Below are 14299 nucleotides of genomic sequence, written 5' to 3' on the forward strand. Positions count from 1 at the left end.
GGCTATTAACCTGGCGGCAATGCGGTCATGGCAGTACTGTTGGTCTCGGCCTAGTGGTGATCTTCTTGGCGTCGAAATAATATTTTTATAGGGCCAAAAACAATGCCATGATAATGGTATCACCAAATTCAGCATCCGAGGCCCATAAATACTGCCCCTAAGCTCTTCTGGCCTCAAAACTCCAGGAGTATGAGCCACTATGATCCTCTGCTACTAGCCAGGTGTTAACCACAGCACTGCTCCGGCCTGACTCCTTCCCCGTCACAAAGGACGAGTTGCCACTTGCGCGCCAACCACACCTTTTCCACTTCGCCGGGCTACTTCCTTAGCTGCGGGGCTTCTCTACATCTTTTACGTTTAACCTTACGTTCCATAATTACGGACCAAGTCATTTAGAGTACATTACATAACAATCATTTCGGTAGTCATTTAAATTGACAAGCATAATTTAAACAGCGTCGTTCAAAAATTCACATAATTGAAACATGTATATATAGTCAAAGAATTTCCATGACAGATCCACCATTACTACAAATTGACATAAAAATATCGATGCAGATAGAAAATAGGTCAAAAATAGGTGTTACAGACTGCAGTGACGCATCATAGGCTACACAATGTTCTCGGTTTGTGATGGCGGAAGGGAGACCGTGTTAGCAAGCTTGTGAATCCTCACCCCAACTCATCGTCGTCACATCGGTGTACTGTTGCTGCCCCAGATTTAAGGCTGATGGGAATCTTAAATCAAACACTGGACATTTATATATTAATTTCGAGTATAAGACGCATCTGAATTTTTGATGAAATTTTTCGAAGAAAAAAGTGCGTCTTATAGTCCGTAAAATACGATAATATTATTTAGAGTTGAGAGACTCATTGGGATTCTGAATCCGCCCATGTAGACACGTTCGAGGAGGTCTGATTGAGTTAGGTCCCCGTAAACTGAGTTGATGGCTTCCATAACAGCTTCAGGAATAGAGTTCTTGTGTTCAAAACACACTTCCCAAATTACAGCCTTCTGGAATTTACACCATGATTCACGTGCAGGTAGGCAAAGTGAATGTATCGTTTTTCTCTCAGTTGTGAGTTTTACGCTGCCAGGAAGTTTCGAAAAGTGGGTAACTAATGTTGTCACTATGTACTGCACGGCAGCTAATGTTGCTGTAGTTTGTGAAACATATTTCTAGAAGTAATTTCAACGTGTAACTCTGTGATTAGCTGTTGTATTTGCTGATACCTGAGAACACTTTTTAGCAATGTACCGGTCTTATGTTGTTCCACAGGACGGACTGTCGGCCGTGGTGTGGGCGCCCGTGGTTGAGGCCGATTTGGAGGGAGCCTTCATCACAGAGATGCCCGCCGACAACCTCAAGGCAGGGCGTTTCAGCAAGGTGCCGGTGCTGGAGGGAGCTACCTGAGGAGAGGGGACCGACTTACTGGGCCGTAAGCTGCTTACCTGAGTACTGGCACCGCGCGTCCGTGCACTGTTAGTTTGCAATTCACTGAATCAAAGTCATTGCATTGCCTCAGGACATGGGCTCTACGTGGGCTCTAAAATGCATACTTTAAGAGCTATGAGCAGTTGTTCGATAGAAGAGATGTGTTTAAGAGTACCAATGATGAATAAGTGCTCATAGGTCTTAAGGTATGCACTGTAGAGCTCAAGATTACTGGACGTCTATTCTTGTTTTGGACCATACTACGCCCTCCAAAAATATGGAACGCTAAGAGCTTGCAGTAGAAGAGGTCCACTGTCAGAAGTATCAGAACGATTATCCCTTACAACTTTCGACCATTGTACATAATCCCTGAAAGTCTGTAGCCTCATTAAAGAATTTCGTTGCAGCTCTCACTTAGTTCAAGCCCCTAAATGGATGACATCATCTCTAACCATAGTAGCCAATGAGGTGATCAGACGGGGATATATACAAGTATTGTACCTAGCACAGACAAGGAATCTCTGTTGACGCCTTCTCCCTTCTCTCTTCATTGCCAGTTAGCTCAAGGTACCTACCGTGCGGTCATGGTCTCCACCTCTTCACGCTTCGGGACCAGACTCCCCAGAGTTAACCTTCGATAGATTTCCTCGACCACCACAGGTCGGTGGCGAGATTAGCCAGGAAGAGTAAATTTCGCATTAGTCCTTATGGCCCTCAAATTTATATAGGTTTAAGAGCAAAGAAGATCATTTGCACATATATAAATTTGAGCCGTATTGTCCATGGCTGGAGATGAGATGGACAAGACCTCCTGTAGAAACTACAGGGTGTTTCAAAAATGACCGGTATATTTGAAACGGCAATAAAAACTATACGAGCAGCGATAGAAATACACCGTTTGTTGCAATATGCTTGGGACAACAGTACATTTTCAGGCGGACAAACTTTCGAAATTACAGTAGTTACAATTTTCATCAACAGATGGCGCTGCAAGTGATGTGAAAGATATAGAAGACAACGCAGTCTGTGGGTGCGCCATTCTGTACGTCGTCTTTCTGCTGTAAGCGTGTGCTGTTCACAACGTGCAAGTGTGCTGTAGACAACATGGTTTATTCCTTAGAACAGAGGATTTTTCTGGTGTTGGAATTCCACCGCCTAGAACACAGTGTTGTTGCAACAAGACGAAGTTTTCAACGGAGGTTTAATGTAACCAAAGGACCGAAAAGCGATACAATAAAGGATCTGTTTGAAAAATTTCAACGGACTGGGAACGTGACGGATGAACGTGCTGGAAAGGTAGGGCGACCGCGTACGGCAACCACAGAGGGCAACACGCAGCTAGTGCAGCAGGTGATCCAACAGCGGCCTCGGGTTTCCGTTCGCCGTGTTGCAGCTGCGGTCCAAATGACGCCAACGTCCACGTATCGTCTCATGCGCCAGAGTTTACACCTCTATCCATACAAAATTCAAACGCGGCAACCCCTCAGCGCCGCTACCATTGCTGCACGAGAGACATTCGCTAACGGTATAGTGCACAGGATTGATGACGGCGATATGCATGTGGGCAGCATTTGGTTTACTGACGAAGCTTATTTTTATCTGGACGGCTTCGTCAATAAACAGAACTGGCGCATATGGGGAACCGAAAAGCCCCATGTTGCAGTCCCATCGTCCCTGCATCCTCAAAAAGTACTGGTCTGGGCCGCCATTTCTTCCAAAGGAATCATTGGCCCATTTTTCAGATACGAAACGATGACTGCATCACGCTATCTGGACATTCTTCGTGAATTTGTGGCGGTACAAACTGCCTTAGACGACACTGCGAACACCTCGTGGTTTATGCAAGATGGTGCCCGGCCACATCGCACGGCCGACGTCTTTAATTTCCTGAATGAATATTTCGATGATCGTGTGATTGCTTTGGGCTATCCGAAACATACAGGAGGCGGCGTGGATTGGCCTCCCTATTCGCCAGACATGAACCCCTGTGACTTCTTTCTGTGGGGACACTTGAAAGACCAGGTGTACCGCCAGAATCCAGAAACAATTGAACAGCTGAAGCAGTACATCTCATCTGCATGTGAAGCCATTCCGCCAGACACGTTGTCAAAGGTTTCGGGTAAATTCATTCAGAGACTACGCCATATTATTGCTACGCATGGTGGATATGTGGAAAATATCGTACTATAGAGTTTCCCAGACCGCAGCGCCATCTGTTGTTGAAAATTGTAACTACTGTAATTTCGAAAGTTTGTCTGCCTGAAAATGTACTGTTGTCCCAAGCATATTGCAACAAACGGTGTATTTCTATCGCTGCTCGTTTAGTTTTTATTGCCGTTTCAAATATACCGGTCATTTTTGAAACACCCTGTAGGTACTTCATTCTACTCCGCTTTACATTTAGCAGAACTGTGTTCACGCTGTTGCCAAGAAATGTATTTGTGCAAATACTCATTCTCCAAGACGAAAAAAGGAAGTCGCACCACGAAGATTTATCCAAATTAGACGGAAAACGATATATGTGATGTACATGTACAGACAAACAAATTATTACAACTTCGGAAAAATTGGATGATTTATTCGAGAGAAAGAAATTCACAAGGTGAGCTAGTCCATAATGTGTTGGTCTAGCTCTGGCCCTTATGCAAGTAGTTATTCCGCTTAGCATTGATACATAGAGTTGTTGGATGTCTTGTTAAGGGTTATCGTGCCAAATTCTGTCCAATGGGCGCTTTAGATAGTCAAAATCCCGCGCTGATTCTAGATCCTTGCCACAATGTCGCAAAGATTCTCAGTTGGGTAGAGATCCGACGACAATTCCTGACCAAGGTAGGGTTTGGCAAGCACCAAGACAAACGGTGGAAAGTCTGCGGACACATCTTCGCTGGTCATGAGGGCTCAGTTCTAAGCGGGACTCATCACTGAAGACAATTCTACAACAGTCAATGAGATTACAGGCCCAAGACTTGTCTGGAGACGCTCCAGACAGCGTTAGGACACCAATCTCACTGTTGCCAGCTATATAGACCGGCAACCGCGAGTAATGATCTGAGGTGCCATTTAATTTCGTAGCAGGACCACTTCGATTGTCATCTGTGGGACGCTTTTGAGCCACAGCGGAACGTCGACGATATTCTACGCCCCGTTTTGTTGTCCTTCGTGGCAACCCATCCTGGGCTTAAACCTCAGCATAAAGCACGCTCCACACGGCGAGAGTTTCTACTGCTTGTCTTCGTACTCGCCAAGCCGTACATTGGACAGCAATGTCGCTGGATCGCTGCCCAGTTGAGAACGTTTGGAACAGTGTGAGCAGGGCCCTCCAACCAGCTCAGGATTTTGACAATCTGACTCACCGTTGGGACAGAACCTGACACTGTATTCCTCAGGAGGACATCCAACAATTGTATCAACTAATGCCGCGCCGAATAGCTGCCTGAATAAGGGCCAGAGGTAGACCAACACGTTAGTGTCTTGCTCAGTTTATGAAGCTATTTCTCTTGAATGAATCATCCATTTCTTTCTGAAATAGTAATCATTTGTTTGTCAGTACATGCACGATACATCTGGGGATTTCCGTGCCGTTCGGATAATTCATTTATGGTGCATCTTTTCTTATCTTACAAGGAGACGGCACGACCGTGGGGTCGGGGATTTGTCCGCAATTTTGTGTGTTGAAAGAGGACCCCTAACACCTCACCTGGTTAAAATATTAGGACGCACTACTCGGAAAAATCTATCCAAAGTTTCTTAGGTGCCAAATGAGTATAAAATGTTAGTACATTGCCGAGTCGCCGTTTGGCCTACATGGTTAGCGTTCGGAACTTTATGCCCGAAATCTCGGGTTCGATTCCTACTCCCGCACAATTTTTTTCTTCTGTTGCTTGCAAAATTGCAGCGCATTGTTACAGGAGAATCGTGAAATTAATTCCCGTGGAGATTGTGTAAAAATTCATTCCATAATTCACCATCAATTATCGTCACCAATATTCCGAGACATGATTCAATATTCCTGGTTGGCCTCAAAATTATCAGAAACTCAAAACATTTTCGTAAATGTTAACGGGGCATGTTTTTTTTTTTTTTTTTTTTTTTTTTGTACAGATTTATTGCAGACGACCTGTGATTGTAAAAAATCCGCTTTCATATGTTGCCCAAGATGTCGCAAAAACTATTGCTTTGTTTGTTTTTACGATAATTACCACTGCGGTTCTTGTTTATAATTATTATATGTATAAAAATTGAATGTTTCCCAATCGACTTTGCTATTCTGATTAAAAACCCAATGTTTCTCCTCATATACTTTACAATGAAAAATGGAAAACCCACCGCCATGAACTGTGTTGTTGGACAAAAAGAAAATAATTTTTATATAACAATGTAACTAATTTGTTAAAGGTAATGTTGGTTCGGGAAACTTTCTGAATAATTGGTGGAATAACAAAAGAAAATGAAACAGAAGGAAAAAAGTGCTGGAGGAGGAATCGAACCGAGCCCTAAACATCTAGGCCAGACGGCGCCTCGGCAATGCACTAACATTTTATACTCATCGGCACCTTTGGATCGATTTTTCCCAGGATTTTCCGGGTAGTGCGACCTAATATTTTAACCACGTGAGGGGTTAGGGGTCCTCCTTCACCACACAAAATTTCGGACAAATCCCCGACCCCATCGTCGTGCCGTCTCCTTGTTAGAGCGTGTGTTGCCCTACAGGAGCGGATGAGTGAGGATGTTGTTTCCACAGCTCCTTTCGGGCCTCCCCTGCTGGAGAACGAGGCCCTGCTGCAGCTGGTGAGCGACTACTTCGTGCCGCTCGTGTCCACCCTGCTGCACCTGCCCACGGGGGCCGCGCCCCTGCTGGCCTCCGTCCAGGTGCGGGACTTCTACTTCGGACACTCCACGCTGGAGGACGCCCAGGCCATCGTCGACGTAAGTCGCTCACCTGTCTTTCCACTTGTGTGACTCTGCCAGTCCTATCGTACGAGGGCAAGTCAATTATTATCAGCAAAGTAGTTACAAAATTTAATCGTAATTGGTGTGGAGATTGCGCACTCTAAACTTGTATACCAGTAACAAGACCAGTTTGTAGTTGCAACACTTCTTTATTGATTACACAAACACATGAAATCATCAGCAGTAATAATGAATTAACAACATTTTCATATCAAGGCCCTATCCACAATTAGTATTTAAAAATGCACAAAATGAGTATAAAGAATTGTAGAGCACAGAAACAGCTTCAAATATATAGTCATTTAAAAATGTTATACAGGAATGAAACTTTTGGATGTAATAGAAGCAGTAACTTAAATTAACTAGCAAACAGGAGGTACTTCAGTCTTGCCACAGCCATACTACAATATGACCAAATCTTAAATTACTTTAAATATGCCACTTAGGGATAGGCACAACCAGGGTACAATTTGCCCTTTGTGTGTGTTTATGTTCATAAATTTACTGACTTCTTTTTATTATCACTCAGTTTTACACTTATGGAAGCTTACGGTAAAAGGTCAATTTGATGAACATGTGATGGACGCGAGCAAACGTTAATCTATTACGATTTCACAAACACACGATCCCAAGGGTGAACTTATACTCGACTTTGGGCAGTAGAAAATCTTCTGCCTAAAACAAGCCTCTCGTTGAATGGAATAGAAAAATCGCGCGTTAACGGGGTCCGGACGGCCCTGAGTTCAAATCCTGGGATTTCCGTCACACTGCAAGCTCGCAGGGCGAGGTTTGCTCGCGTCTATACACGTTTCTGAAAAGAGAAAGACTTGAGCTACAGACACACTGTAGTATATACAAGTTACACACACACACATATATATATATATATATAGAAAAGCAATACCTTAATACAAACATATTACATGTTAACCCATGAACAGAATTAAGGAGCTTAGTTTCCTTTGATCCAAAAAAAAAATCTAGATACTAAGTACCTAACGGGACAATCCATACACCCAACAAATTATTAAGAAACAACAACTACCACTAATTCGTAAAACCAGAAAATTCTAAATCTATAACTAAATTAAGAAATGACGTTCAAGTGAACCAGCCACCTTCAGCATGCCACTAAGCACCAAATCCAAACTTACTAATGCGAAGCGCTGTTTCTAGCCACTTTAGTAACATAATTTCTTGGCCGTTCCAGATCATAGCTCGCCTCACCACCACTGCAGTGAATGTTTTGCTGGCCACTAGCACGAGCAACTGCAACAGTCAACAGTCCTTAAGTACGCAATAGTATTCACTATATATAGAAGGAGGAACCCACCACGAAAGCTTAGCGATTAATTTTTTCCTTCTTCATGTGAAATTCACACGCCATCCATCCACATAGCTCTCGAGCTATTAGCAAATCCTGGTCGCCACTGGCCAACCGTGTCAATACAACTTTAATACTTTCCGGCAGCGGCCCATGCTTCTTAGTTGCTCCAATTCAACTGGTCCTCACGGCATACGGCCGTGCCACGTGACATGGTGTCGACAACTACCCACAACAACATCGAATGCACGTCACGTCACAGACTGACTCGGTTCATGCGCGGAACCACTCTCCTCGACTTGAGAACGCGCGCCACCATAAATAACGTGCCTCAAAGAGGCAAAGAGAACAGGGCACAGGAACGATCAAAGATGGAAGTAAGAATCGATATCGCCTGGCGCCAGTAATCAAATAGGAAACTTACAAGAACATCATTTTTCGGCATAGTCTCCTTGCGATTCAACACACTTGGTCCATCGTTGTACAAGCTTCGTGATGCCCTCATAAAAGAAGGTTCTCGGTTCAGCCGCGAGAGAGGAATGCACCGCTTCTTTCACTGCTTCGTCCGAGGCAAATCGACGGCCCGTTAATGCCTTTACGAGTGGTGCAAACAAGTGATAGTCAGAAGGGGCTAGATCGGGACTATATGGAGGATGATCCAGTACTTCAAATTTGAGTTTCTGGAGCGTTTCAGCAGTGTGGGCAGCAGTATGCGGACGGGAATTGCCGTGCAACAACACAACACCTTTTGACAGCAATCCTCGAAAAATGGTTCAAATGGCTCTGAGCTCTATGGGACTTAACATCTATGGTCATCAGTCCCCTAGAACTTAGAACTACTTAAACCTAACTAACCTAAGGACATCACACAACACCCAGCCATCAGGAGGCAGAGAAAATCCCTGACCCCGCCGGGAATCGAACCCGGGAACCCGGGCGTGGGAAGCGAGAACGTTACCGCACGACCACGAGTTGCAGGCAGCAATCCTCGGCGATTGCTTCGAATTGGAGGCTTTACCCTGGCAGTAAGCATCTCACTGTAACGTACACTGTTTATTGTTGTACTCCTTTCCCCAAAATGTTCCAGTACTGGAACTTGCGCGTCCCAAAAAACTGTAAGCATCAGTTTTCCTGCGGACTGTGGGTCTTGAACTTTTTCTTGCACGGCGAATTTGGATGTTTCCATTCCATGCTCTGCCGTTTACTCTCCGGCTCGTAATGATGGATCCATGTTTCGTCACCAGTAATGATCCTGTCTAAGAAGTTGTCCCCTTTGTTACCATAGCGATCCAAATGTTTTTTTTTTTTTGTTGATGTTTGTTTATGCAACTGTGTGAGTTGTTTTGGGACTCATCTTGCTCAAACTTTAAGAAACCCAAGTCTGTTGTGGACGATTTCGTTGGCAGAACCATGACTAATTTTGCACACGATGTGCCACTTCGTCAATAGTTAATCGTCTGTCCAAGAGAACCATTTCACGTGAACGCTCAATGGTTTCTTCGTTTTTGGCGGTAAACGGTCGTCCGGCTCCTTCATCGTGCGTAACACTTGTGCGACCATTTCGGAATTTTTCAATCCATTCGTAGACACTCCGTTGTAGCAAAACACTGTTCCCGTACTGTACCGAAAGTCTTCTATGAATTTCGGCCCCTGATACGCCTTCCGACCACAAAAAAAAAAAAAAAAAAAAAAAAAAACGGATCACTCAACGTTGCTCTTCTTTGTTGCAAATAGACAGTGGAGCACCCATGATTAACATCACGGCAGCGGTAGCGAAACTAACCTAGCAGCTTGAAAAATGCAAAGATATAACAACAAATAAACAAAGCATGCGTCATCAACGTAAAACTATAGTACTACCAAAATAACCAAAAATATAACTAAATTGCGAGTAATAATTGACTTACCCTCCTATAATGATAGTCAACATATGAAATTATACCGTTGGTTGTTGTTGTTGTGTTGTTGTAGTAGTCTTAAATCTGAAGACTGGTTTGATGCAGCTCTCCACGCTGCTCTATCCTGTGCAAGCCCCTTCATCTCCATATAACTGCTGGAGCCCACAGTTATTTGACTCTACTTACTGCACTCGACTCTTGGTCTCCATCTACAATTTTACTCCCCCCCCCCCCCAACTTCCTTTCAGTACTAAATTAACGATTCCTTTCTTCAGAATGTGCCCTATCAACCGCTCCCTTCAAGTTATGCCACAGATTTCTTTTCTCCCCAGGTCTATTCATTATCTCCTCAGTAGTCCCCATGATCCATCCATTCGATCTTCATAATTCTTCTGTAGCACCGCATTTCAAAATCTTCTATTCTCTTCTTCTGTCAGCTGCTTATCATCCATGTTTCACTCCCATATTAGGCTACTCTCAGACAAAAGGCCTTCAGAAAAGACTCCCTAACATTTAAACCCATATTCGATGTTATCAAATTTCTCTTCTTTCAGAAACACTTTGCTTGTCACTTCCAGCTTTCATTGTATACCCCCCCTATACTTCGCCTGTTATCAGTTATTTCTCTGCCTACTACTTTAAGTGTCTCATTTCCTAACCTAATTCCCTCAGCATCACCTGATTTAATTCGACTACATTCCTTTAACCATATTTGGGTTTTCTTAATATTCATCTTATATCCTCCTTTCAACACACTATCCTTTCCGTTCAACAGCTCTTCCAACTCCTTTTCTCTCTCTGGCAGAATTACAATGACATCAGCAGACCTCAAAGTTTTAATTTTTTTCTCTGTGAACTTTAATTCCTTCTCCAAATTTTGCTTTCGCTTCTTTTACCGCCTGCCCAATGTACAGGTTGAATAACCTCGGGAATAGGCTACAAAGGTGTCTCATTGCCTTTTCAACCACTCTTTACCTTTCATGGCCTTTGACTCGTTTAACGGCCGTCTTGTTTCTTCACAAGTTGTACATAATTACACCTATGAGATCAAAATAACGCTTCCGTTTCGAAACAGGAAACCTAATCGATAAAGAAAATGTACAACTTATCGAAAATGATCACTTTCTACATTATTATGTTAAAAGCATGATAGATATTGAAATATAATAGTGCAGTCTCTTGAAACTGACACGGAAAGAGATTCAGTGAAATTTGACATTGTCAGTTTGGAGCATGCGAACTGTTTTGGGAAATACTTTTTTTTTTCTCGCAGGTGTCTTGATCACACTGGATGTACTTATAACAATATAGTGGTTACGAGGTCGCCATCAGAATCAGTAACGGGTCTGTCAGTTATCTGACACCCATATTGCCTATTTGACATTATATTGATCAAGATGGGCATTAGGTGATTCTCTGAGTATTTCTTTTGAAACGAGGATCCACGGTTGTGGTAACAATTCGTACGAGATGAAACCGTTGAGCTGTTGTAAGTCCATCCAATGTGATGGAGGCAATTGTCAACTGGTAAACGTTTCATCAATTGTTTGGACTCACACTTTCCTAGCCTTTACCTTAGTGTTCCCGGTCTGCTGAAATTCCATGATTAGCCAAATTATATGAGACCTCAACTTTTCCCGGCGAATCGAATGTTCAAATAACTTACGGGCTTACTGCCGGATGACGTCGTCGAACACCGCCGATATTTCGACAGGAGCACACCCTGCCATTCTCAAGGCACAAATGCAAGGAAGAAAAAATCTGCAAGCAAATTTAATACCTCGGTTCACAAAGGAGAAACAAGGAAGACACCACACACAGAACAAGTGTCAACACAGCCAAAGATAACCAACATCAAAAAATGGCTCTGAGCACTATGGGACTCAACTGCTGTGGTCATCAGTCCCCTAGAACTTAGAACTACTTAAACCTAAGGACATCACACACATCCATGCCCGAGGCAGGATTCGAACCTGCGACCGTAGCAGTCGCACGGTTCCGGACTGCGCGCCTAGAACCGCGAGACCACCGCGGCCGGCATAACCAACATCAGAAATATCGATAGTTACTATTAATCAACAGGTGAGGTAGCACTAATTCTGTCCCTCTGTTTTTTGATGAGACAGAGCCGGTTTCCAAGCAGCATTTAAACAAAATCCACCATCTCTGTTAATAAGGTTGCTTGATAGTCTGATTTCAACAGCTTCCTTAATAACACTATCCCAATAGCTGGACGTGCAAGCCAGAATCTGCGTGTTGTTGTATTCTATAGGATGACCGGTGTCAAGGCAATATTCTGCAATAGCGGATTTGCTCGGCTGTTGTAAGCGTGTGTGACGCTTATGTTCAATACACCTATCTTCCACAGTCCTGATTGTCTGACCAATATATGACATGCCACAACTGCAAGGAATACGATAGACCCCAGCCTTACGCAAACCAAGATCATCTTTTACCGACGCCAACAGGGCCTTAATCTTGAAGGTGGTCGAAAAACACATTTCACATCATACACTCCTGGAAATTGAAATAAGAACACCGTGAATTCATTGTCCCAGGAAGGGCACATTCCTGGGGTCAGATACATCACATGATCACACTGACAGAACCACAGGCACATAGACACAGGCAACAGAGCATGCACAAAGTCGGCACTAGTACAGTGTATATCCACCTTTCGCAGCAATGCAGGCTGCTATTCTCCCATGGAGACGATCGTAGAGATGCTGGATGTAGTCCTGTGGAACGGCTTGCCATGCCATTTCCACCTGGCGCCTCAGTTGGACCAGCGTTCGTGCTGGACGTGCAGACCGCGTGAGACGACGCTTCATCCAGTCCCAAACATGCTCAATGGGGGACAGATCCGGAGATCTTGCTGGCCAGGGTAGTTGACTTACACCTTCTAGAGCACGTTGGGTGGCACGGGATACATGCGGACGTGCATTGTCCTGTTGGAACAGCAAGTTCCCTTGCCGGTCTAGGAATGGTAGAACGATGGGTTCGATGACGGTTTGGATGTACCGTGCACTATTCAGTGTCCCCTCGACGATCACCAGTGGTGTACGGCCAGTGTAGGAGATCGCTCCCCACACCATGATGCCGGGTGTTGGCCCTGTGTGCCTCGGTCGTATGCAGTCCTGATTGTGGCGCTCACCTGCACGGCGCCAAACACCCATACGACCATCATTGGCACCAAGGCAGAAGCGACTCTCATCGCTGAAGACGACACGTCTCCATTCGTCCCTCCATTCACGCCTGTCGCGACACCACTGGAGGCGGGCTGCACGATGTTGGGGCGTGAGCGGAAGACGGCCTAACGGTGTGCGGGACCGTAGCCCAGCTTCATGGAGACGGTTGCGAATGGTCCTCGCCGATACCCCAGGAGCAACAGTGTCCCTAATTTGCTGGGAAGTGGCGGTGCGGTCCCCTACGGCACTGCGTAGGATCCTACGGTCTTGGCGTGCATCCGTGCGTCGCTGCGGCCAGGTCCCTGGTCGACGGGCACGTGCACCTTCCGCCGACCACTGGCGACAACATCGATGTACTGTGGAGATCTCACGCCCCACGTGTTGAGCAATTCGGCGGTACGTCCACCCGGCCTCCCGCATGCCCACTATACGCCCTCGCTCAAAGTCCGTCAACTGCACATACGGTTCACGTCCACGCTGTCGCGGCATGCTACCAGTGTTAAAGACTGCGATGGAGCTCCGTATGCCACGGCAAACTGGCTGACACTGACGGCGGCGGTGCACAAATGCTGCGCAGCTAGCGCCATTCGACGGCCAACACCGCGGTTCCTGGTGTGTCCGCTGTGCCGTGCGTGTGATCATTGCTTGTACAGCCCTCTCGCAGTGTCCGGAGCAAGTATGGTGGGTCTGACACACCGGTGTCAATGTGTTCTTTTTTCCATTTCCAGGAGTGTATTTCCGCAAAGTACGGCCAATCCTGTTGGAAATGCTTCCTGCGTAAGACAAAAAGGCCGTAGACTTAGGTGCCACTTCGTTGCTATCGTCACTCACCCGTTGCACAGAAGGCTGATAGCGCAACGCACGTTTGATCTGCCTCTCACTATAACCATTCTGACGAAAGGTGACTTCGAGATGTGCTAGCTCAGCTGCCAAACTTTCAGGGTCTGAAATAACGTGGGCCCTGTGAACCAAGGTGCGAAGTACTCCATGCTGGCAGGGTGTGCTCCTGTCGAAATATCGGCGGTGTTCGACGACGCCACCCGGCAGCAAACCCATAAGTTATTTGAACAGCCAAATTATATTTTATTTTTACTTCCTGGCAGATAACCTTTTTTTACTACACCATTTGATCAAAAGTCTCCCTACATCTATTACTGGACGTTAATGTGGGGTGAGAGTCAGTTTGAACTCTGCTGAGAACATTTTCAGTAAGGTGTCTAAAGTCTGTTGGGGAGTAGCAGCCCATTCTTCCTCAAAAGCCGAAACAGGGGAATATAGTAATGTTGGACGCAGGGGCCTGGAGCGAAGACTACGTCCTCACTCACCCAGTCCTCACTCGCCCAAAGATATTACGTTGTGTTCAGATCGGGACCCTGGATGGACTAATCCATTTCAGGAATGTTCTTGTCTACAAGCGATTGCCTTACAGATGCGGCTTTACGCAGGGTGCATCATCAGGAAGTTACAATCATCGTCTTCGCACCGTTCCTCTGCTTCACA

At 45.2% G+C, this 14299-nt stretch overlaps 1 protein-coding gene across 1 annotated transcript in view; it reads left to right on the top strand.

Moving 5' to 3' along the window:
- The window catches only part of LOC124594630 (venom carboxylesterase-6-like), a 40669-nt gene that overhangs the window by 14101 nt on the left and 12269 nt on the right, over window positions 1-14299 (top strand). Inside the window, exons 4-5 of the mRNA XM_047133000.1 lie at window positions 1284-1397; window positions 6150-6365. Coding sequence (XP_046988956.1) covers window positions 1284-1397; window positions 6150-6365 — 330 coding nt within the window. The remainder of the gene's footprint in view (window positions 1-1283; window positions 1398-6149; window positions 6366-14299) is intronic.

Source organism: Schistocerca americana, chromosome 2 (assembly GCF_021461395.2).
Source record: "Schistocerca americana isolate TAMUIC-IGC-003095 chromosome 2, iqSchAmer2.1, whole genome shotgun sequence".
In the NCBI taxonomy this organism is placed as follows: Eukaryota; Metazoa; Arthropoda; class Insecta; order Orthoptera; family Acrididae; genus Schistocerca; species Schistocerca americana.